Source organism: Ovis canadensis, chromosome 10 (genome assembly GCF_042477335.2).
Source record: "Ovis canadensis isolate MfBH-ARS-UI-01 breed Bighorn chromosome 10, ARS-UI_OviCan_v2, whole genome shotgun sequence".
NCBI lineage: Eukaryota > Metazoa > Chordata > Mammalia > Artiodactyla > Bovidae > Ovis > Ovis canadensis.
In genome coordinates, this window is record NC_091254.1 from 98,894,428 (window position 1) to 98,915,490 (window position 21,063).

Genomic DNA, 21,063 nt, shown 5'->3' on the forward strand with positions numbered 1-21,063 from the left:
AGGGACGCCTCTCTCGGTTGGTAGTGGACAGACTCAGGTGGGACGCAGAGGCTCACTCAGGTCACGGCCACACCCTCTTGCTGCCCTTGGTCTCCCCGGGAAGTTGGTGGCTACTGGACCCTGAACCCTTTCGCTGCAGTTAGCAGCACCAGCGGGAGTGAAGGTGCCATGAGGGGACGTCGTGCGGCAGCTCTGCTTGCTCATGTCTCTCCTGGAGCTCACCCCTCTCTGCTCTGGGGAAGGAGACGGGCCCTGGGCGTCCCCGCCCACCTTGTAGGGTGCTCTCCCTGGGGAGGCTGCGGACACTGCCTGTGCCACTGCTGGGCACCAGGCCACTGCTACTTGCCCGCACCAGACTGCGGACTGCTCGCCCGCATCAGACCATCGACAGCTCACCTGTATCAGACCAGTGGTAACCCCTCACTTGTTATCTGACCGTTGATAACTCCTCACATGTTATTGACCTTTCATAACTCTCCTGAATCAGACCATTGATAACTCTTCACCTGTTCAGTTCAGTTCAGTCACTCAGTCTTGTCCAACTCTTTGTGACCCCATGGACTGCAGCACACCAGGCTTCCCTGTCTATCACCAGCTCCCGGAGCTTGCTGAAACTCACGTCCACTGAGTCGATGATGCCATCCAGCCATCTCATCCTCTGTCCGTCCCCGTCTCCTTCCGCCTTCAGTCTTTCCCAGCATCAGGGTCTTTCCCGGTGTCAGTTCTTGGCATCAAGTGGCCAAAGTATTGGAGCTTCAGCATCAGTCCCTCCAGTGAATATTCAGAACTTACTTCATTTAGGATGGACTGGTTGGATCTCCTTGCTGTTCAAGGGACTCTCAAGAGTCTTCTCCAACACCATAGTTCAAAAGCATCAATTCTTCGGCGCTCAGCTTTCTTTATAAAGTCCAGTTCTCACATCCATACGTGACCACTGGAAAAACCATAGCCTTGACTAGACGGACCTTTGTTGGCAAAGTGATGTCTCTACTTTTTAACAGTGCTGTCTAGGTTGGTCATAGCTTTTCTTCCAAGGAGTAAGCGTCTTAATTTCATGGCTGCAGTCACCATCTGCAGTGATTTTGGAGCCCGAAAAAATAGTCTCTCACTGTTCCCATTGTTTCCACATCTATTTGCCATGAAGTGATGGGACCAGATGCCATGATCTTTGTTTTCTGAATGTTGAGTTTTAAGCCAGCTTTTTTATTCTCCTCTTTCACTTTCATCAAGAGTCTCTTTAGTTCCTCTTCACTTTCTGCCATAAGGGTGGTGTCATCTGTGTATCTGAGGTTATTGATATTTCTCCTGGCAATCTTGATTCCAGCTTGTGCTTCATCTGGCCCAGTATTTTGCATAATGTACCCTGCATGCTAGTTATATAAGCAGGGTGACAATATACAGTCTTGACGTATTCCTTTCCCAGCTTGGAACCAGTCCGTTGTTCCATGTCCAGTTCTAATTGTTGCTTCTTGACCTGCATACGGAATTCTCAGGAGGCGGGTCAGGTGGTCTGGGATTCCCACTTCTAAGAGTTTTCCGTGGTTTGTTGCGATCCACACTGTCAAAGGCATTGGCGTAGTCGATAAAGCAGAGGTAGAGGTTTTTATGGAACTCTTTCTTTTTCCATGATCCAGTGGATGTTGGCAGTTTGGTCTCTGGCTCCTCTGCCTTTTCTGATCCAGCTTGAACGTCTAGAAGTTCTTGTTTCACAGACTGCTGAAGCCTGGCTTGGAGAGTTTTGAGCATTACTTTACTAGCGTGTGAGATGCGTGCAATTGTGCAGGAGTTTGAACTTTCTTTGGCATTGCCTTTGGGATTGGAATGAAAACTGACCTTTTCCAGTCTGTGGCCACTGCTGAGTTTTCCAAATTTACTGGCATATTGAGTGCAGCACTTTCACAGCATCATCTGTTAAGATTTGAAATAGCTCAACTGGAATTCCATCACCTCCACTAGCTTTGTTCGTAGTGTTGCTTCCTAAGGCCCACTTGACTTCACACGCCAGGATGTCTGGCTCTACGTGAGTGTGAGTGATCACACCATCATGATTATCTGGGTTGTGAAGCTCTTTTTTGTACAGATCTTCTGTGTATTGTTGCCACCTCTTAATATCTTCGGCTTCTGTTAGGTCCATACCATTTCTGTCCTTTATTGAGCCCATCTTTGCATGAAATGTTCCCTTGGTGTATCTGATTTTTTTGAAGAGATCTCTAGTCTTTTCCATTCTGTTGTTTTTCCTCTTATTTCTTCGCATTGATTGCTGAGGAAGGCTTTCTTATCTCTCCTTGCTGTTCTTTGGAACTCTGTGTTCAGATGCTATATCTTTCCTTTTCTCCTTTGCCTTTAGCTTCTCTTCTTTCCTCAGCTATTTGTAAGGCCTCCTCAGACAGCCATTTTGCCTTTTTGCGTTTGTTTTTCTTGGGGATGGCCTTGATCCCTGCCTCGTGTACAGTGTCATGAACCCCTGTCCATGGCTCTTCAGGCACTCGGCGTGTCAGATCTCGGCCCCTGGATCTGTTTGTCGCTGCCGCTGTCTCATCGTGAGGGTCTGACTCCGGTCACGCCTGAGTGGACTAGTGCTTTTACCTGTTTCCTTCACCTGTTACCAGACCATCGATAACTCCTCACCTGGTATCTGACCGCTGTAACTCTTCGCCTGTTAGCAGGTCCTTGATTGATGACTCTTCCTACCAGACCACCCCCTCCTATCATCAGATCAGTGATAAAGCCGCAGTAGCAGGCCTTTCTGACCCGGCACTAATTGTCACAGCGTGGTGTGGGGCCACCGGAGGCTGCAGGGGGACGCGGGACAGCCCTGCGCGCTGCTGCACGTCTTCATGCTCTCGAACCCGCCTCTGGAAGCGTGAGAGAGAAACACCCTCTCTCTCAATTCTTAAGTCATGTTCTGCCTGGAAGATCTTTGTGAGTGTTGTATGTTCCATTATTTCGGTGATCTACATGGTGTTAACGTGTGAGATGTATTGGCATAATACCTAGGCTCCAATTAAGACCACTCACGTAACCTTTCTGAGCTCTGACTGCTAGTTCAGGTTGGCGAGTTGATGGACTGAAGGTTTCATAAACTGATGGTGGCGACCGTAGTGATTTCTTGCACAGTTGGGTTGAGAGAGGTAGTAAAACTCTAGAGCCAAGCTCGATGGGAAGGAAGAAAGAAAATCTTATGTATGAAGTCGTTGTCCGTATATAGTTCGTGGACATGTAGCAGATTAAAGCCCCCTGACCTAGATTGCACCGTGAGTGTGTGGCGCTGTGGCCTGGCCCAGGCGGGCGAGGCAGCTCCCGTCCCAGCGCTGAGCAGGGCGTGCAGCCCCGTCATGTCACGGAGACAGCGCGTCTGCAGGCGTCCCGTGCCCCGTCTCCGGCAGTGGTTTGCTCTTCTCGGCAAGACCGGGGCGTCCCGTCATTGCTGTTGCCTTCAGCCCCGCAGCCAGGCGGTGGGGCCCCTGCCGGGTCTCTCGAGGGAGAAGGCCACCCCCGCCTGTTTCCTGGCGTCCAAGCGTGACCGTCGCCTGCTGAGATGCCAGTGTCTCAGGGTAGGTGTGTCTTGGGCGTCCGGGTCCTGGTAGAAAGCAGTTGGTCTCAGAGCCTCTGGGGAGGGCGCCTTTGGCAGCGTGTGATGCCTGCTCCCTGGTGACTGGGGGGGCTGTTCCCGCTCTGGGGTGCGCCCTGTGCCCCTCTGGGGTGTGCCCTGTCCCCCTCCCGGACTGTGCCGTGTCCCCCTCTGGGGTGCGCCCTCTCCCCCTCTGGGGTATGCCCTCTCCCCCTCTGGGGTGTGCCGTCTCCCCTCTGGGGTGCGCCCTGTGCCCCTGCCGGACTGCGCCGTGTCCCCCTCTGGGGTGTGCCCTCTCACCTCTGGGGTGCGCCCTCTCCCCCTCTGGGGTGCGCCCTCCCGCCCTCTGGGGTGCGCCCTCTCCCTCTCTGGGGTGCGCCCTCTCCCCCTCTGGGGTGTGCCCTCTCCCCTCTGGGGTGCGTCCTGTCCCCCTCCCGGACTGTGCTGTGTCCCCCTCTGGGGTGTGCCCTCTCCCCTCTGGGGTGCGCCCTCTCCCCCTCTGGGGTGCGCCCTCTCCCCCTCTGGGGTGCGCCCTCTCCCCCTCTGGGGTGCGCCCTCTCCCCTCTGGGATGTGCCCTCTCCCCTCTGGGGTGCGACCTCTCCCCTCTGGGGTGCACCCTCTCCCCTCTGGGGTGTGCCCTCTCCCCTCTGGGGTGCGCCCTGTGCCCTTCCCGGACTGTGCCATGTCTCCCTCTGGGGTGCGCCCTGTGCCCCTCCCGGGGTGCGCCCTCTCCCCCTCTGGGGTGCGCCCTCTCCCCCTCTGGGGTGCGCCCTCTCCCCTCTGGGGTGCACCCTCTCCCCCTCTGGGGTGCACCCTGTGCCCCTCTGGGGTGTGCCCTCTCCCCTCTGGGGTGCGCCCTCTCCCCCTCTGGGGTGTGCCCTCTCCCCCTCTGGGGTGTGCCCTCTCCCCTCTGGGGTGCGCCCTCTCCCCTCTGGACTGCGCCGTGTCCCCCTCTGGGGGCACCCTCTCCTCTCTGGACTGCGCCATGTCCCCCTCTGGGGTGCTCTCTCCCCTCTGGACTGTGCCATGTCTCCCTCTGGGGTGCTCTCTCCCCTCTGGGGTACGCCCTCTCCCTTCTGGGGTGTGCCCTCTCCCCCTCTGGGGTGTGCCCTCTCCCCTCTGGACTGGGCCGTGTCCCCCTCTGGGGGCACCCTCTCCCCTCTGGACTGCGCCGTGTCCCCCTCTGGGGTGTCCTCTCCCCTCTGGACTGTGCCGTGTCCCCCTCTGGGGTGCTCTCTCCCCTCTGGGGTGCGCCCTCTCCCCTCTGGGGTGTGCCCTCTCCCACTCTGGGGTGTGCCCTCTCCCCCTCTGGGGTGTGCCCTCTCCCCCTCTGGGGTGTGCTCTCTCCCCTCTGGACTGCGCCGTGTCCCCCTCTGGGGGTACCCTCTCCCCTCTGGACTGTGCCGTGTCCCCCTCTGGGGTGCGCCCTCTCCCCTCTGGGGTGCGCCCTCTCCCCCTCTGGGGTGTGCCCTCTCCCCCTCTGGGGTGCGCCCTCTCCCCTCTGGGGTGCGCCCTGTGCCCCTCCCGGGGTGTGCCCTCTCCCCCTCTGGGGTGCACCCTCTCCCCTCTGGGGTGTGCCCTCTCCCCCTTTGGGGTGTGCCCTCTCCCCCTCTGGGGTGCGCCCTCTCCCCTCTGGGGTGTGCCCTCTCCCCCTCTGGGGTGTGCCCTCTCCCCCTCTGGGGTGCGCCCTCTCCCCTCTGGGGTGTGCCCTCTCCCCCTTTGGGGTGTGCCCTCTCCCCCTCTGGGGTGCGCCCTCTCCCCTCTGGGGTGTGCCCTCTCCCCCTCTGGGGTGTGCCCTCTCCCCCTCTGGGGTGCGCCCTCTCCCCTCTGGGGTGTGCCCTCTCCCCCTCTGGGGTGTGCCCTCTCCCCCTCTGGGGTGTGCCCTCTCCCCTCTGGACTGCGCCATGTCTCCCTCTGGGGTGTCCTCTCCCCTCTGGACTGTGCCATGTCCCCCTCTGGGGTGCTCTCTCCCCTCTGGGGTATGCCCTCTCCCCTCTGGGGTGTGCCCTCTTCCCCTCTGGGGTGTGCCCTCTCCCCCTCTGGGGTGTGCCCTCTCCCCTCTGGACTGGGCCGTGTCCCCCTCTGGGGACACCCTCTCCCTTCTGGACTGCGCCGTGTCCCCCTCTGGGGTGTCCTCTCCCCTCTGGACTGTGCCGTGTCCCCCTCTGGGGTGCTCTCTCCCCTCTGGGGTGCGCCCTCTCCCCTCTGGGGTGCGCCCTCTCCCCTCTGGGGTGCGCCCTCTTCCCTCTGGACTGCGCCCTCTCCCCCTCTGGACTGCGCTCTCTCCCCCTCTGGACTGCGCCGTGTCCCCCTCTGGACTGTGCCATGTCCCCCTCTGGGGTGCGCCCTCTCCCCCTCTGGGGTGCACCCTGTCCCCCTCTGGGGTGCGCCCTGTCCCCCTCTGGACTGCGCCGTGTCCCCCTCTGGGGGCGCCTGCATGTGTGGCCATGTGAGTGAGGCATTGGCTCGCTCTCTGTTATGTCCAGCTGAGCTCTGAGCTGGCTTTGTCTCCCCCTAGAGACTGCAGCTGCCTTGAAGGTAGAGACTCCCTCTTCCTCTGTTTTTAATGTGCTCCCAGTGCCCGACTGGATGGTGAAGTCAATTTATTGAGTCAGTGACTGTTTATCCTGCAGATACATGAACCTGTGACTAATCTCTGAAGACTGTTGAAACCCACGTAGGGGCTCATGCTTGGGCAGGAGTCTGCCAGCAGTGCGGGCGCCCACTTGCTTTGACCCCAGATCCCAGTGAAGGGGCGGAGCGCCGGCGCTCACGTGCACGCAGGGCCTGCTCAGGGGCAGGCTGTAGGGCCCTGCGGCCCCCGGCGCTCGGCACCGTCCCCCTCACCTGGTGGGGTGACCGCCCCTCTCTGCAGGCCGCTCGTCTCTCCTCCCACCCGGGAAGCCAGCTGTGGGGCTTCTGCGCTTGTCTAGTGGCTACTTTAGCAGGAAACGTTACTGACGAAGTAACCACACGTTGTGTTTCTCCTTATGTACACACGACATAACGCTCCTGGACATCTGTTTTGCTCGGTGCCCGAGGAAGGGGCTGGCGTGCAGGTCCTGGCGTCTGGAGGCCGGAGGAGGGGACAGCCTGCTTTCCGCTGCGCGGCTCCCCGGGGGTCGGGGCTGGGGGCGCCCCCCGGGGCTGCCCTGTGCAACGCTTACTAAGTGCGGCTCCGTGTCGCTGTCTGCAGGATGCCGGAGGCCCAGCAGAGGGTCGGGGGCTGCTTCCTCAGCCTGATGCCGCAGATGAAGACCCTGTACCTGGCGTACTGTGCCAACCACCCGTCCGCAGTCAGCGTCCTCACGGAGCACAGGTGTGTGTGTCTCGTGGACTTCTTCCCAGGTGGGGGTGGGGGGCGGCCGTGTCCTGGGGTTCCCTCAGGGCAGCTCGTTTCTGTCAAATGTTACTTGAAACGCGGTGCGGGCATCGTGTGCTTTTCAAGAATAATAAGTTTAATTATCCTCCGAGTGAGTGCCTGGGGAGGACTGCTGTCAGGCTTCAGGATCCTAATTAGTGCTTCCTCCTCGGCCTGGACGCTGTGGACAGAGGTCAGGGGAGCTGGTGGGAGCTCTGGAGGGCGGCCGCGGGCTGGTCCGGGCTGCCGTCGCACCCGCTCAGTGCGCGGGGCTGGAGCACGTGCGGCAGAGCGGGCCTTGCGGTAGGACACGGTCTGTCTCTGTGGGGCACGCCGGGCCAGAGGCTGTGCGCTCCCGCTCGGCAGCCGGAAGCGGGAAGCAGCAGAAGGCACGGCCGTGCGCCCTGGGCAGTGCCGAGCCCGGCCTCCTGGGCAGCAGGGAGGGCCGCGGGGCCTGACCTGCACGCAGGGTAGGCGCCGAGGCTCTGCTGCTGCTCCCAGAGGGGCGCGCGTCTGTTAAGGATTCAGAAAACCGTATGGTTCCTTCAAATAGCAGTTTGGTCGTTTCTTAAACCATAAGGAAGACATTGCGGGAGTTGCAGCAAGGCCAGTGCCGCTGTGCTCCTGGTTTAAGTGTTTAGCCTCAGGTTACTCCTGACTCAGTATTTCAGTTTGAAGCTTAGAGGCTGTGCCGGGAAGCGGGTGTCGTTGGGCTGCTTGTAACTCAGTGAGGCTCTGGAGAGGCGGCCTGCGTCTGTCCGCCTGTGGCCGGGTCGTGTGGGCCTTAGGGAGGGCCTGTGGCCTGCTTGGAGCCCTACCCCCACCTCTGCAGCCGGTGGCCCTCGGAGATCACCCCTCTTCTCTGGAAGGGCCTGGTCATAGGGTCCTGTTGGCGGGAAGCAGAATCCCTGAGTAGCTGAGCGTCTACTCCTCGGAACAGTGATTTAGATGCGTTTCCTCCTGAGCGAGATGCAGGGATTGAAGTGAAATTTTGAAAAATCCTCGGGAATTGCTGACGCAGTCCTGGAAGAGATGAACAACAGATGGAAGGCTGGGGTAAATTACAGGGCATTTTAAATGTGTTCTCTCCTTCTGCTGTTTTGGTCAGGGGCCGGCCCCTGGGGGTGAAGGTGTGTCCTGAAGGTGACATTTAAAGCCGTTCAGACGTAGGGGCAGCACTTGGGAGCACGTGCTGTGCTCCTCTCTGTGTTATTGCCTTAATGGCTGCTTGTGTCGTGGCTGAAACCTCAGGGCAGCTTTTCCCAGGAGAGCCGGAGGGCATCTAGACGGGCCTGTGCTCAGGGACCCCTGCCTGCCTGTATATGGTGTGTCCCGGCCGGGAGGCGGGAGGGGTGGGCAGTCAGGCTCTGGAACCGTGCCGAGGACGGGCGAGCGAGGCAGCTGGCAAGATGCGCTGCCCACGTGCCCTCCTGAGGCCCCTGGGCGGCGGCGCCTGCCCTACCCGCAGCTCAGACCCGGCCTCTGGAGCGTGAGTGGAGTTGAGAGCCGGCTGCCCCGACTGGTGGCCTCCGCCAACCCGCCCTCCCTTCCCCTTCTGTCCTGGGTCCTGCTTGTAGCCTCTGTCCTGCTCTTGTTGAGGTCATGAAACCACCACTCAGGGGTGGATCAGTCTGTTTTTCTGCTTGAATACACTTTCTCCGGGATTGATTTAAACACAGTGCTTTGCAGTTTTTAAGTCTTACTTTTAGTCTTCGGATTCTGTGTTGTGTTAGTCTGAATTCTGAGTGTGAATCTGGAACGCGTATGTGTGGAACCGCCAGTCCTGTTGAGTTATGACGGGTGTCCACCTTTTGCATCATCGTTTGATAGTGGACGCCGTAGGCTCATGGCTGCCTGTTGCGAATGGATCCGGGCTTCATGGTTTCGTATGTAGAATGTCTCCTTTTTCCCAGCACAGTAGTTGTCCCTTTTTGCTGCGCTAGCTTGAGGTTGCCTCTGTGTTCCTCGGGCACCATCTTGCAGCCCCCAGAGTCGTTTGAGAAAATACAGAGGATGAAACACTGTGCCAGGATTGCTAGTGTCATTAGAGGCCAGGCTGGAAGGGCCTTCGTTTTGTCAGAAAAGCTGTAACCTGCTGTTTTGTTTTATTATGGTACTAAATTTTTTAAAAACTAAGAAATGAAGCAACTACGTACGTGCTAAGTCGCTTCAGTCATGTCCGACTCTTTGTGGACCCTGTGGACTGTAGCCCACCAGGCTCCTCTGTCTATGGGATTCTCCAGGCAAGAATTTTGGAGTGCCCTCTTTGAGGGGGTCTTCCCGACTCAGGGATCCAACCCAGGTCTCGTATGTCTCCTGCACTGGCAGGGGGGTTCTTTACCACTAGCATCTCCTGGGACGCCCATACAGTGATCAGTGAAGATGCATAAAAGGTCTTATTTCGTTTCCTAACAGTGTGCGTGCCTGGCATTTAAGACTGTCATATGGATATTGAGAGGAGTTACTTTCGCTTGCAAAAATTTCACGTAAATTTTTAGTTGTAGGGGATTTGGGGAGTAGGTGGGTGGCTGATAAGAATAATTTGCTTAGTTTTATTATTGTCTGCCCGAGTTGTTTCTTTATTTTTGTTGTCTCCCTATTTAGTCTAAAGTGAGAAAACATAGGGGCCAGCGTTCACAGATGGAGAGGGAAGTGGCACCCCACTCCAGTGTTCTTGCCTGGAGAATCCCAGGGACGGGGGAGCCTGGTGGGCTGCCGTCTGTGGGGTCGCACAGAGTCGGACACGACTGAAGCGACTTAGCAGCAGCAGCAGCCCTAACTATAAATTGTCCTATGATACTAAACTAACAAAAATGGCCCAAAGAGATGTTTTTTGATATTTTTCTCGTGGTAGAAAAGGCCCCAATTGGATTATATTTAAAGGAGTCAAAATTCACTCCTAGCGCCGTTAAGGGGGAGAGGTGGTGTGAGGCGGATGCAGCTGACCTCCACCGATGGGTCGGGGCTTCAGGATTTTCGTGTTTTCTCAATGACCTCCTCCCAGTGGGAGACGTGGGGACCCAGAGGGAGTGCGGCCTCCGCCGCCTGCCCGCAGCCCAGGCATCCTCCGCTCCATGTCTGGAGAGACACTGCTCGTCAGCAGTGCGGGCCACAGACGGCGTCCTCCCGGGGACCTTGGGTGTCATCTGCCCTGTGATGACAGGGCAGAGTTCCCATCACAGAAACGCAGAGTTCCCATCACAGAAACGCAGAGTTCCCATCACAGACGTGAGCCACAGATGTGTGGGTGACGAGCTTAGGTCTCCCTGGGTGCTCATGTGAAGCAGAGCCAGGGCAGTCTGGGCGCGAGGCTGGGGCCTGGGAGCGCCCTCCATGGAGCCTGGCGGTGGGAGGCAGGAGAGAGAGGAGGAGTGAGCGGGAGGCTCGCTCAGCAGCGTCCTGTCTCTGGATATGCGCTCGGTTTCCTCGTCCACAAACGCAGACGACTTTCTTCCCACGGGTGGTGAGGGTTCAGTGAACTGATGCTGCAAAAGGGCTTCTGGAGGTTGTGCGCCCGTGTGCGTGCCGGGGGCAGGGGCTCTGCCTCGCGCCGCTGCTGCTCGGGCTGCAGTGCCCGGCGGGCCAGCATCCTGAGTCGGGTGGTTGTCGTTGTGATGCGCCTCCTTAAGCTCTCACAGTCTTGAAGGACTGCTGCCCGGGCTCTGTTCTTGCCCTACAAGGACCGCCCGCTGTCAGACCTCTGTATGCAGGTGGCTCGCTGAGGGGGCTTTCCTGAATGGTTTACTGGGAGACCATGGCTGTTTGTGTCATGCACACGGGGCTTTGCTCAGGCCGAGGGCCCTGACGTGAACTGTGGGGGGGTCTTCCCTGTGGTGTTTAGAGATAAGCAGCACACGTTTGGCTGTAAAACCTGTGGCCTCTGAGTGGTCAAGGGCACTGCGTGGCCCGTCGTCGTCCTAGGGGCTGGGGTCAGTCACGCGGCCCTCCTGGCCTCCTGGGCTCTGACGGTGCCCTCTGCTCTCTCTGCTCACACTCAGTGAGGAGCTGGGAGAGTTCATGGAGCTGAAGGGCGCCAGCAGCCCGGGGATTCTCGTGCTGACCACCGGTCTCAGCAAGCCGTTCATGCGCCTGGACAAGTACCCCGCGCTGCTCAAGGAGCTGGAGAGACACATGGAGGTGCGTCTGCCCCACTAGCCGCACCAGGAAGGGCGGTCAGGAGCCGGCCCCGGAGCGGCGATTACCACTGGCCTGCAGCGCGGGAGAGCTCCTCAGGGACTTGTTGGTTGTGAAGTTGTTTCCTCATATCCCAGCTCTGTAGCGAGGCGTCTGCTCCAACCACTGCTGGCGGGGAGAGTTCCAGTAGCTGGAAAATGTCCGTGGTGTGGAGGGGTCCCATCAGGAGCCTGTGCCTACAGTGTTAAGTGTATGAGTTATGGAGAGATAATAGGAAGAGAGTCAGCGGATGGTGTGCACTTATCTCCTTTTCAGAACTCAGGCTGTGGGCCTGGCAGGGGTTGGGGCTCAGGCTGCTGGCTTAGTTAGGCTGTGGTGAGCCACTCCCCAGGGGCAGGCCCTCTGCCGCTGTGTCGCTCCCCTCTGCCCTTTGGTGCTGAGCAGCGGTGGTGGGGGTGGGCAGTGGTGGGTGAAGCTGGGCTGGCCTCCTCCTCCAGGGAAGAGTCCAGAAGACTGTTCACCGCTCCATGGTCCCCTCAGAGGCTAAGCAGAGGTGCTTCAGCGCCGAGACAGAGGGGCAGGCCCAAGCCAGCCTCCAGAGAGAGCCTGCTGAAGGGCAAGTGCTCATTATGGAAGCTCACAGTGTGTTTCTTTTATTCAAAGGATTATCACCCAGACAGACAAGATATTCAGAAATCCATGACCGCCTTCAAAAACCTTTCAGTAAGTGATAGAGCGTGTTACGGTTTTTTTCCTTCAGACATTATTGTGGCAAATGAATACAGGAAATTAGTTGTGAACTATAATTTGGATTTATTCTGGAGAAATAAAAAATAAATAACGTAGTTATTCCACGGCTGGTAAACTTTCCTGCGTTACGGCACTGTGGACACCAGAGAGGTGAAAGGATCAGTGTCTGCGCTTACACGGCACTGCGTAATGCTGCCGCACACGTCAGCGATCTGGACCATGTCTGCAGTCTCATCTCAGCATCTTGACTGGCGCGTGAAAGGAGTGCTGGGCTTCTCCCTTACCTGCAGTTGTGCTGTCTCAGTACCTGAGTCTCTGGGGTGCGTGCCTTACTTATAGCACGGGCGGAACTCACCCTTTTCCCCTCTTCCAGGTCTCCTCTTCCGGCGCTCACTAGTAAAATCAGAGGATGGTTTTCTTGTCCAGTCCACATTCCATCTTCTAAAAGTGACAGGATTTGCTATATTTTTCTCAGCTAGTGTTTCTCATTCTAGAGCTGTTGTGTTGTTGTGGGTCTCTCTTGACTTGATTCTGTACTCATGAATGAGCGAGTTGTTCACTAGCGTCTGTCTGCAGAAGCAGCCGGGGCCGCAGCAGTAGAGCCCGTCTCCCCTGACGCGCCTCCTGTGCCCCCCCAGGCCCAGTGTCAGGAGGTGCGGAAGAGGAAGGAGCTGGAGCTGCAGATCCTGACGGAGGCCATCCGCAGCTGGGAGGGTGACGACATCAAGACCCTGGGCAGCGTCGTCTACATGTCCCAGGTCCTGATCCAGTGTGCCGGCAGCGAGGTACTGCCTTCAGCGTTCCCTGCACTTCTTTTACCGTGGGGAAACCTCTCTCCAGGGCCCCTGCGCCTGGCTGGCTTCCCCTGCCGGGGCCATGGCTCCCCTGAGTCCCTTCACTGCTGTGGGTGGTGTCTCTCCCATGAGTCGCCTTTTAGATTCCTGGGCATCTTTGGGCTTCACCTGTGGTCTTTCTGGGGCTCTTCTTAACCGATCGCAGCAAATGAGGTCTAATACATAAGCAGTGCTCGTCAGCTTTCCGTGTAAATTGGGCAGAGCTCATGGGGGGTGGCAGCAGCAGGCGTGTCGGGCTCCAGGTTGGTTAGTGCCAGGATCCGCCGCGGACCAGAGGCGGTCTCCCGCCTCTACCCTCCCCGCCTTCAACCTGAGGGGTCTGCCTGGTCTCCCTCTGCCACCGAAAGGTCACAAGTTCTTTTCTTCTATTTTCTCTCAACCACAGAAAAAATCTGTTTTTCTAACTCCTGCCTAATGAGGAGTTAATGGCAGAGCTAAACTCAGATTTTTAAAAAAGGTGTTCCATGGGTACTTGTGAGTCTTAACGAATTTCTCATAATTTTGTTCCCGTTTAATTTAAATTTGGTAGAAAGAAACACCTAGACATGAAGTGTGATATACTCTTTCATAAGGCCGAATGTGAATATTTGTTCTCACCATTGTGAATATGTGTAAATACGTGTTTTTAATATAGTTATTTGAATTTGTTCTTTTACATTAGGAAAAGAATGAAAGATATCTTCTACTCTTTCCGAATATTTTGCTAATGTTGTCTGCCAGTCCTAGGATGAGTGGCTTCATATATCAGGTAAACACATTTTAAATTTAGATTTGTTTATTGTGGGCCTGAGCGCCGTTTTCAGGCTCCTTTGGAGTTTTCGTGTTGATGCTGCGTGTCTGTCGTGTGCTGGGTACAGTGTTGTACGTACAGTGTCATATTCGCATCTGTGCGCACAGCCCCAGTGTGTGTGTGCTGACGTGACTGTGAAGCTAGGATCTTCCTGCTCATCCGGAGCAAGCGGAGAAGGGGCCTGGTCTCTGTGCAGCTGACCCTGAGGACCCAGAGTGCTGGGGCGGTGGCCAGCTGGCCAGCTGGCCGCCTCCAGGGCGCTCTGCCGCTTTCCTGCCACCAGGGCAGGCGGCCGCTCCACGGGCCGGCTTGGGGGGGCACGTGTGGCTGAGGTGGTCTGTGGGCCCCCATTGGACTCAGCAGTCACGGGCACACGCCTAGCGTGTTATTTAGCTTCTTTATTGCTCGTCACTTTCCTGATTTTCTCCGCGAGGATGTGAGGCTGCTTTAAGAAGAGATGCAAGGGCAGAGCCCTTCCGTTTCTGTCTGTCACGTGAGGTGCTGCCCTGCCCTCCTCCAGGGACCTGCCCAACCCGGGGATGAGCTCAGGTCTCCCGCGGTGCCGGCGGCCTCTTGACCGTCTGAGCCTCCAGGGAAGCTGATAAGTGCCTTAGGTTTTCTGTGTGTCTAGTAGGGGCTTCTGGCAAAGTTGACTGCTTTGTTCCTGTGTGGTTATTGAAGCTGCAGCCCTTCCATCAATTCCTCAAGGCCTGGTCACCAGGAACCATTCCCACAGAAATCACCCTGGGTTTGCTCAGAGTTGCATTTTTGCACGGGTGGCACGCTATTTGTCTTGTCCCCAACAAGCGCTCTGCTGGGTCCTGAGTCCAGAGCGTTCATGGCGGGCTTGTACCTGCTCCGAAAGCTTAACAGCCCAGAGAGGAGTTGACATCACGCACTTGTTCTGAAAGGAGCGCTTTAGGCATGAGAAAGCAGATTGACACGGGCCAGCCCAGGAATGGACCGCCTCCCAATCTGTAAGCCTGCGGTTGAGCACCTCCCCAAGCTGGCCGCTGCTGCTCTAAGTGAGCTCTGTCCTTCTCGGCCATGTACCCTGGCTTCGAAGCTCCCCCCACCCCAAGGCCCAGGGCCCTGCGGTGACCTGTGGGGCTGCAGGGGCGTCCGGAGCGGCCTCAGGCCCCAGGGTGCTGGCGTCAGCGTGCCGCCACCGGGCCCTGCTTCCCCCGGGCATGCTGTCTCGGGGGCTTCTCTCTGAGTGCTGAGACCCCCAGTGCTCGCGGGTCAGTGTTCACTTCCGGCTTCGCCCCACATCCGGCCACCGCGAGCTCGTCCCGGCCACCACGAGCTCGTCCCGGCCTCCGCAGCTGTTGCTGCAGGTTAGTCGGGGACACGCAGCTGTGTTTCCCGTCAGGCTTCTCCGAGCTCTTGGTCAGCCCAGTGCCGTCGGCCCCTCGGCAGGGCGTCTGCAGTGCCCACGCCCGGCTGCAGGACAGGCTCCTGCGCGCGGGCCCCGCTGCCCGTGGACTGGATGAGGCCTGTGGGGCTGCGGAGGTGGCCGGGCCCGTGTGGTGCTCTCGGCGCCCGGCCTCTGCCCGGGTGTCAGGAGTCCGAGCCTTGTGGCCTCAGAGCCGCCCTGCTGCTCAGGGCCCTGCTCCTCGGGGCCCTGGCCCTGACCCGAGAGACGCTCCCTGCAGACTCGCTCGGCCTCCACAGCTCTGGTGGCTATTATTCGAGGGGCTCGCTCCGCGGCCCAGTTCTGGTTCCGCTCCCTGCCTCACGCCCTCTGTCCCAGAGCAGGCGGGCTGGTGCTCTTCTCTGTGTTGTGGTCAGTGCTTGGCGCAGCTGCTGACGGACAGTCTGGTGGTGGATGGCCAGGCGCAGTCTCGCACAGTCCCTCCGGCTCCAGTCGCCTTTATTTGCCTTCGGATGCGGAACTCGCCCCGTGTTTCTCTAAGGCACATCTCTGCTTCCTTTCTATAAACAACATCATTTAAAATAGCCACCGTGGACCCTAGTTGTTGTTTTTTTTTTATCATATGTATAATGTTTTTGTGTCTTGCTGTTTATATTTAGAGTAACTCATCAGATGAAATGTTTTTGTTCTGGTTTGCAGCCCTGTACCTTTTTGCTGGCTCATTTCTTGGTTATAGTATTACAATTTCTTATTCAAGGTAGAGGCTTTTGTATTATATATGCCTTTGGTACAAGCAAGAGAGTTTGCTTTACAAAGACAGTTCCTCTGCATTTTCTAAAATTGTTTAATATTTACTTTAATAATGGTTCCTCCTTTACTAGAAAAGCACTGACTGTTTTTGTTGGGGGGTCTTTTTTAGGGAAAGCTACCAACGACAGGAATGACAGTCACAAAGCTTGAGGACAGTGAAAATCACAGGAACGCGTTTGAAATATCAGGTGATAGGCGCGGGCTCTGTGGGTGCCCTCTGTCCGTGTGCCGAGGCCGTGGCCCTCGTGTGCGGGCCCCGCTGAGCCCCCGAGGGCTGCATGGGCGTGCTGTGGGGCCTCCTTGGGGTGCACATGTGTGCGCTCTGACGCCCTCCAGCCCGTGCCTGTCTCCTCCAGGGAGCATGATCGAGCGGATCTTGGTGTCCTGCAACAACCAGCAGGACCTCCACGAGTGGGTGGACCGCCTGCAGAAGCAGACGAAGGCCGCCTCGGCAGGAAACCCCAGCAGCAAGCCTCACTCGGTGCCCTCGCACACCGTAAGGGCCCCGCCCCGCCCCCGCCCGCAGACCCCGGGCCAGGAGAGCGCCGCTGGGCCTCGGGCCTCTCTGCAGACGCGTCCTCATCCCCCGTGGGCCGCGATCGCCTCACGGGGACCCACTTGTGAGCCAGGCCTGCCTGTCTGCCTCTCGAGAGTTCACACACACACACACACACACACACACACAGAGTTCACCGGTTAGGCGCCCGTCGGCACACGCTTAGGCAGCTGCCCTGCCCAGGGTGGGCCGCGACCACTACCTCAGGGCTTCTGAGGGTCTCTCCTGGGACTTCTCCCACATGGTTCACCCTGGGGTCGCTGCCCTTGGGCTTGCAGGGCCGTCCCAGGGACGGTGGTCATGGCATGGTGTACTGGTCACTGCTGCAGCCTCTTACTCCATTTCTCAGCAGTTTGGGGGAAAAGCTATTCATTTGCTTCAACTATCATTTTGAATGGATTTGCCATGACAGCTTTTCCATATTGTAAATGTATTCTAGAGATACTTAGCTTTCATGGGACTGAATTTATCCCAAGGGCATCGGTGTGTACATGTGTGTCATCAACAGGGAGTCCCTTCTCACTCAGGTGGTAACAGCCTTAAACCAACCTCTACAGACTCCCACCTCAGGGAGCCATGTGCCAGGACCCTGGCCTTTCTGGTCCCAGGGCAGCTGTGTGGTCATGGCAGAGTCCGCTGCTTCTGTCCTCGAGCCCTAAGCCTCAGCTTGAGCCCAGGCTCCCCTTTAAGCCTGTGTTTCAAATATTAGTCATTTCTTCTGAATAATGACCTTACTCTGGTTTCCAGCTCACAGAACAACTCAACTTTTTTTCCTGTTAAGCATACTGTATTGTTTTGGGTTAATTCGAGGTCACTGGCTACTTTTGAATTGTTTAAAGTTCTAATTTGTCATTGTGATCGAATACTTTTGGAGTTTCTAGGAGCATAAACCCCATTAATAAGGTCCTTCTGAGAAATTAAATTTATGTAACCTTGTCTTGATTAAAGCTGATTTTTCTGAGAAAATGTTTTACCCAAGGGATTGGTAAAATTTTTCTTCAAAAACACAGTAAATATTTTTTTTTTGGTTTTTAAGCACTATGGTCTCTGTTGCAATTGTATTTTGCTTTTATAATATAAAAGCAACCATTGACACGAATAGGCCTGACTGTGTCCCAGGAAAAAAATTTTTTTTTAACAAAAACAGGGATCAGGCTCTACTTTTGCTGGCGAGGTAATAATTATGCTCCCCCAGTCACATTCCCAGGGCAGAGAATGCCCATTCTTTTATAAAATCCTGATATCTGTGTTAAATGAAATGCCTTTTTTGCGAACGTGACTGCTTGGCAGTTAAAGGCGGTCAATGGGTTTCTGGGTCTGGACCCAGCAACCTGCTGCTTCCCGCCCTGAGCTCCGCAGGCCTCACGCAGGGTGTGGGGGATGCTCGGCCTGACGGCCAGTAACCTGAGCGTCGGGACATTCAGGATGCACGCTAGCAAGTGGGCGCTGCTGTGCTGGGAGGGCTGGGCTGGCCTCGGGTCCTCTGGCGGTGAACGCGCTCTGCTCTCTCCCTCTGTCCCTGGCAGCTCCCCTCCCACTCCATCACCCCGTCCAGCAAGCACGCGGACAGCAAGCCCGCGCCGCTGACGCCCGCCTACCACACGCTGCCCCACCCCTCCCACCATGGCACTCCACACACCACCATCAACTGGGGGCCCCTGGAGCCTCCGAAGACCCCTAAGCCCTGGAGCCTGAGCTGCCTGCGACCAGCACCCCCTCTGCGGCCCTCGGCTGCCCTCTGCTACAAGGAGGTGAGCCCTAGTGAGTGTGGAAATGTGACAGCCCCGTGTTTGTGTCTGTGACATGGAGCCGATGAGCCTCTTCAGAATGGAAGGCTCTGCCTTCTCTCCCTTGTTACCCTTCCTGTGCTCCAGAGCTCCAGAGCCCCAGAGTCCTGGGGAGACCCCCTCTGTGCCCATAACAGGGAGAGGGACAGGCTCGGGGCACTGTTTGCGCTTTGAGGAAGCCGGTTGACGACTGTGGTGATCACAGGAGCGTGCTTGAGTGTGAGCCGAGTTCAGTTACTCTGGTGTGGTTGTGGCTATGAGTGGGGGGGCGTGGCTCGGGCGGCGGGCTGGGTGGGATGTGGGTGTGGCTGTGAGCATGGTGGGTGGGACAATGAGCTTGGTGGGCGGGGCCTGTTCGTGAGCCTGGTGAGGCGCTTTTGCACCGGTTTGCATCTCGGAGAGGCCGCATTTGACGAAGGACCTGGGCAGACCCTGCCTCCATCCTTGCTGGAGGAATTTTACGGTACACAGGGGAGTACAGCATAAATTACAGTTAATCCTGTATGGGTTTTGTTAGTGAACTTGGGTTCTTAGGACATGTTTCTTCCTGGTGGCCCATTTGGGCATCCTCGCTGCTTAGCTCAGTGTGGCGGAGTGCAGCCACGCCCTGCTGCGGGTTCTTACAGGGGAGGGGGGAGTAGGGTACAGGAGAGAGAGGCTTGGCGGGTGTGGCCGTGGACATGTCCAGTGTGCTGGGCACACAGGCCGCCTGGTCACGGAGCAGGCGTCCTGGGGCAAGGCCGGCGCTCTGCGCCGCCTGCGGGCGCTGCTCCCGGGCGTCCCTCCACCCCTGTGCCTCAGGACGCCTGGACTGCTGATCTGCTGCGTTTCCAAGCGCTCTGGAAGTTTTCACTTTCACAGATTTTGGAGAGACACCTTTGGAACGCAGGCTGTTCTTTCGGTGCTTGTCAGCCTGATCCCTCCCATAGCCTGAGTCCCATTCTCAGCCTTGGACTGGCCTCGTGAAGTTCAGCGGCGGTGAATGTGACTCAGTGATGCCGAAGTTAGCCTCCCTGACACTGGGGTTCAGTACGTGCTTGACAGTCAGAACCTTGCCGGCCGCGTGGGCTGCTTTTGCTGCTCCTCTTCTGCCCCGCTGAGCGTACAGATGTGCTGTGGACGGAGGGACAGTCTCTGGGCTGTGAACATAGCTCTGCCGGCGGAGGGGGCGCCAGTGTGCTGCCCGTGGGCTGATTCTGTTCCCTTTCCTTCTCCCTGTTTCCCTCACGTTTCATTTAGAAATCGACAGTGTCCTCCTGTCTTTATGGTTGGCTGCAGCAGGGGGGTCTGCCCTAGAGAGGGCAGCGCACGTGGTTCCCTGCACAGGCGTCAGCCCGCTGCCCTCTCTTCTCGGCACTGCCGGCTGCCGCACCTCCCAGGGAGTGGTCCCGGTGGTCCCGGCGCCGGCGGGTCCAGGTGGAGGAGGACCGTCACAGCCTGTGCCTCAGGATGTCAGCGCTCCGCAGCTGGTAGAGCGCGGTCAGCGTGTGCGGGGCGGGCGCTGGAGTGTCCCGGCTTCCCCCTCCACAGCGGCCGTGCCTGCCCACCAGATCTGGGGTCTGCCAGCCTTTTCCTCTCCTTCCCCAGGACCTGAGCAAGAGTCCCAAGACCATGAAGAAGCTGCTGCCCAAGCGCAAGCCAGAGAGGAAGCCCTCGGACGAGGAGTTCGCTCTGAGAAAAAGTGAGTGCCTGGGAGGACACACCTGGCTCTTGGTGGAGGCGGGGTGGGAGGCGGGGCCTCGGGTGGGGAGGCGCGGTCTCAAGGGTGAGGAGGCGGGGCCTTGAGGGTCGGGACGGGGCTTTCCAGAACCGCAGAGGGGAGCCAGTGCCCAGCCTCCGGTCTGTTCTTGAGGACGTCCGAGTGGGGCAGTGCAGCCCCCTCAGTGCCGGCCGCATCAGCTGCGCTGGCAGCATCCCCTGTGAGCGTGCCCCCGCTGTGGACACTGACTCCCAGTGGATCCTGCAGGGAGTTAAACATTGTTCTCACAGAAACCTGTTACACGACTGGTCCAGTTGGTTACATGTAGGTCAGTTTCTCGGTGGCTCCTAAGCCCTCTGTGTAATGCTGACTCTTAGGAGGGAGCACCTGGCCTGCTTTGCATGTGTTTATCTTGATATCATGAGATGCTGTCCAAACATTTTTGGTACGGCTTATAAGTGGCTCAGTCCTTCATTCTAACCATTTAAAAAAAATTAGTTGAGCCTTTAAAAATATATATTGAGTATTCTAGAAAATATATAAAAATTTAGAACAATAGCAGAAATTAACCATACAGCTGTATGAAGCACGCGGGGTGTGAGGGCTGCCCGGCACCAGCAGCGTCAGACACTGTTGCTCCGCAGGCGCCGTCCTCCGCCAGGTGGCCCCCTGGTGCAGGTGAGGCCAGTCTGGAGGGGCCCCAGCTCAGGCCAAGCTCTGGAGCCATGCCTGCACACTCTGGGCTACACTCTGTCAATTTCCGGATTAACTCTGGTGGGAATCTGTGGGTCAGGGAAGCGCTTGTAAATAGGGTCAAATGGCCTTTCAGGGGCTGCTCCTGTCTTCTCTGCCTCCCGCGTGTGGGTGCAGGAAGTTCTTTCTGATACCTGCATCCACACGGAGAATCGTGGTTTCTGATTTTCTCAGGCAATATGTGAAAACGCCATCCCTAGTTTTAATTTTGACTTCTTTTCTTAGTGACGACGAACATTCTTCTGTGACTCTTGTGAATTGTTTCTGCTTCTTTTTTCATGTTCAGGATGGGGGGGGTATTCTTTTTCCTGTGGATTAGTAAAACAATATATATGTATAAGTATATATATACACACACAGACATATAGATATGTGTGTATATATATGTGTGTGTGTGTATATATGTGTGTGTGTGCGTGTATATATGTTTGGGTATTAGCTCTTTGCCAGATATGTTGTAGATAAAAAATAGAAGTAAACGTCCTTTGGAATATAACTATTCTGTGAATATCCAGAGATGTTTATCCGGCACCAATTCCAGGGGAGGGGCTGTCAGTTAGCACCGCTGGCTGAGTGGCTGGCCTGGCTGTGCTGGTGACTCGGGCGGTGACGGCCGTGTGTC

The 21,063-nt window shown here is 57.2% G+C and overlaps 1 protein-coding gene across 8 annotated transcripts in view; it reads left to right on the forward strand.

Moving 5' to 3' along the window:
* ARHGEF7 (Rho guanine nucleotide exchange factor 7) overlaps nucleotides 1-21,063 on the forward strand; it is a 103,158-nt gene that overhangs the window by 68,469 nt on the left and 13,626 nt on the right. For all 8 annotated transcript variants that reach the window (XM_069602455.1, XM_069602450.1, XM_069602449.1 and 5 more), the window contains 9 exons: nucleotides 6,769-6,891; nucleotides 10,932-11,070; nucleotides 11,731-11,790; nucleotides 12,456-12,602; nucleotides 13,333-13,419; nucleotides 15,756-15,834; nucleotides 16,003-16,142; nucleotides 17,729-17,953; nucleotides 19,577-19,670. In XM_069602455.1, coding sequence (XP_069458556.1) covers nucleotides 6,769-6,891; nucleotides 10,932-11,070; nucleotides 11,731-11,790; nucleotides 12,456-12,602; nucleotides 13,333-13,419; nucleotides 15,756-15,834; nucleotides 16,003-16,142; nucleotides 17,729-17,953; nucleotides 19,577-19,670 — 1,094 coding nt within the window. The remainder of the gene's footprint in view (nucleotides 1-6,768; nucleotides 6,892-10,931; nucleotides 11,071-11,730; nucleotides 11,791-12,455; nucleotides 12,603-13,332; nucleotides 13,420-15,755; nucleotides 15,835-16,002; nucleotides 16,143-17,728; nucleotides 17,954-19,576; nucleotides 19,671-21,063) is intronic.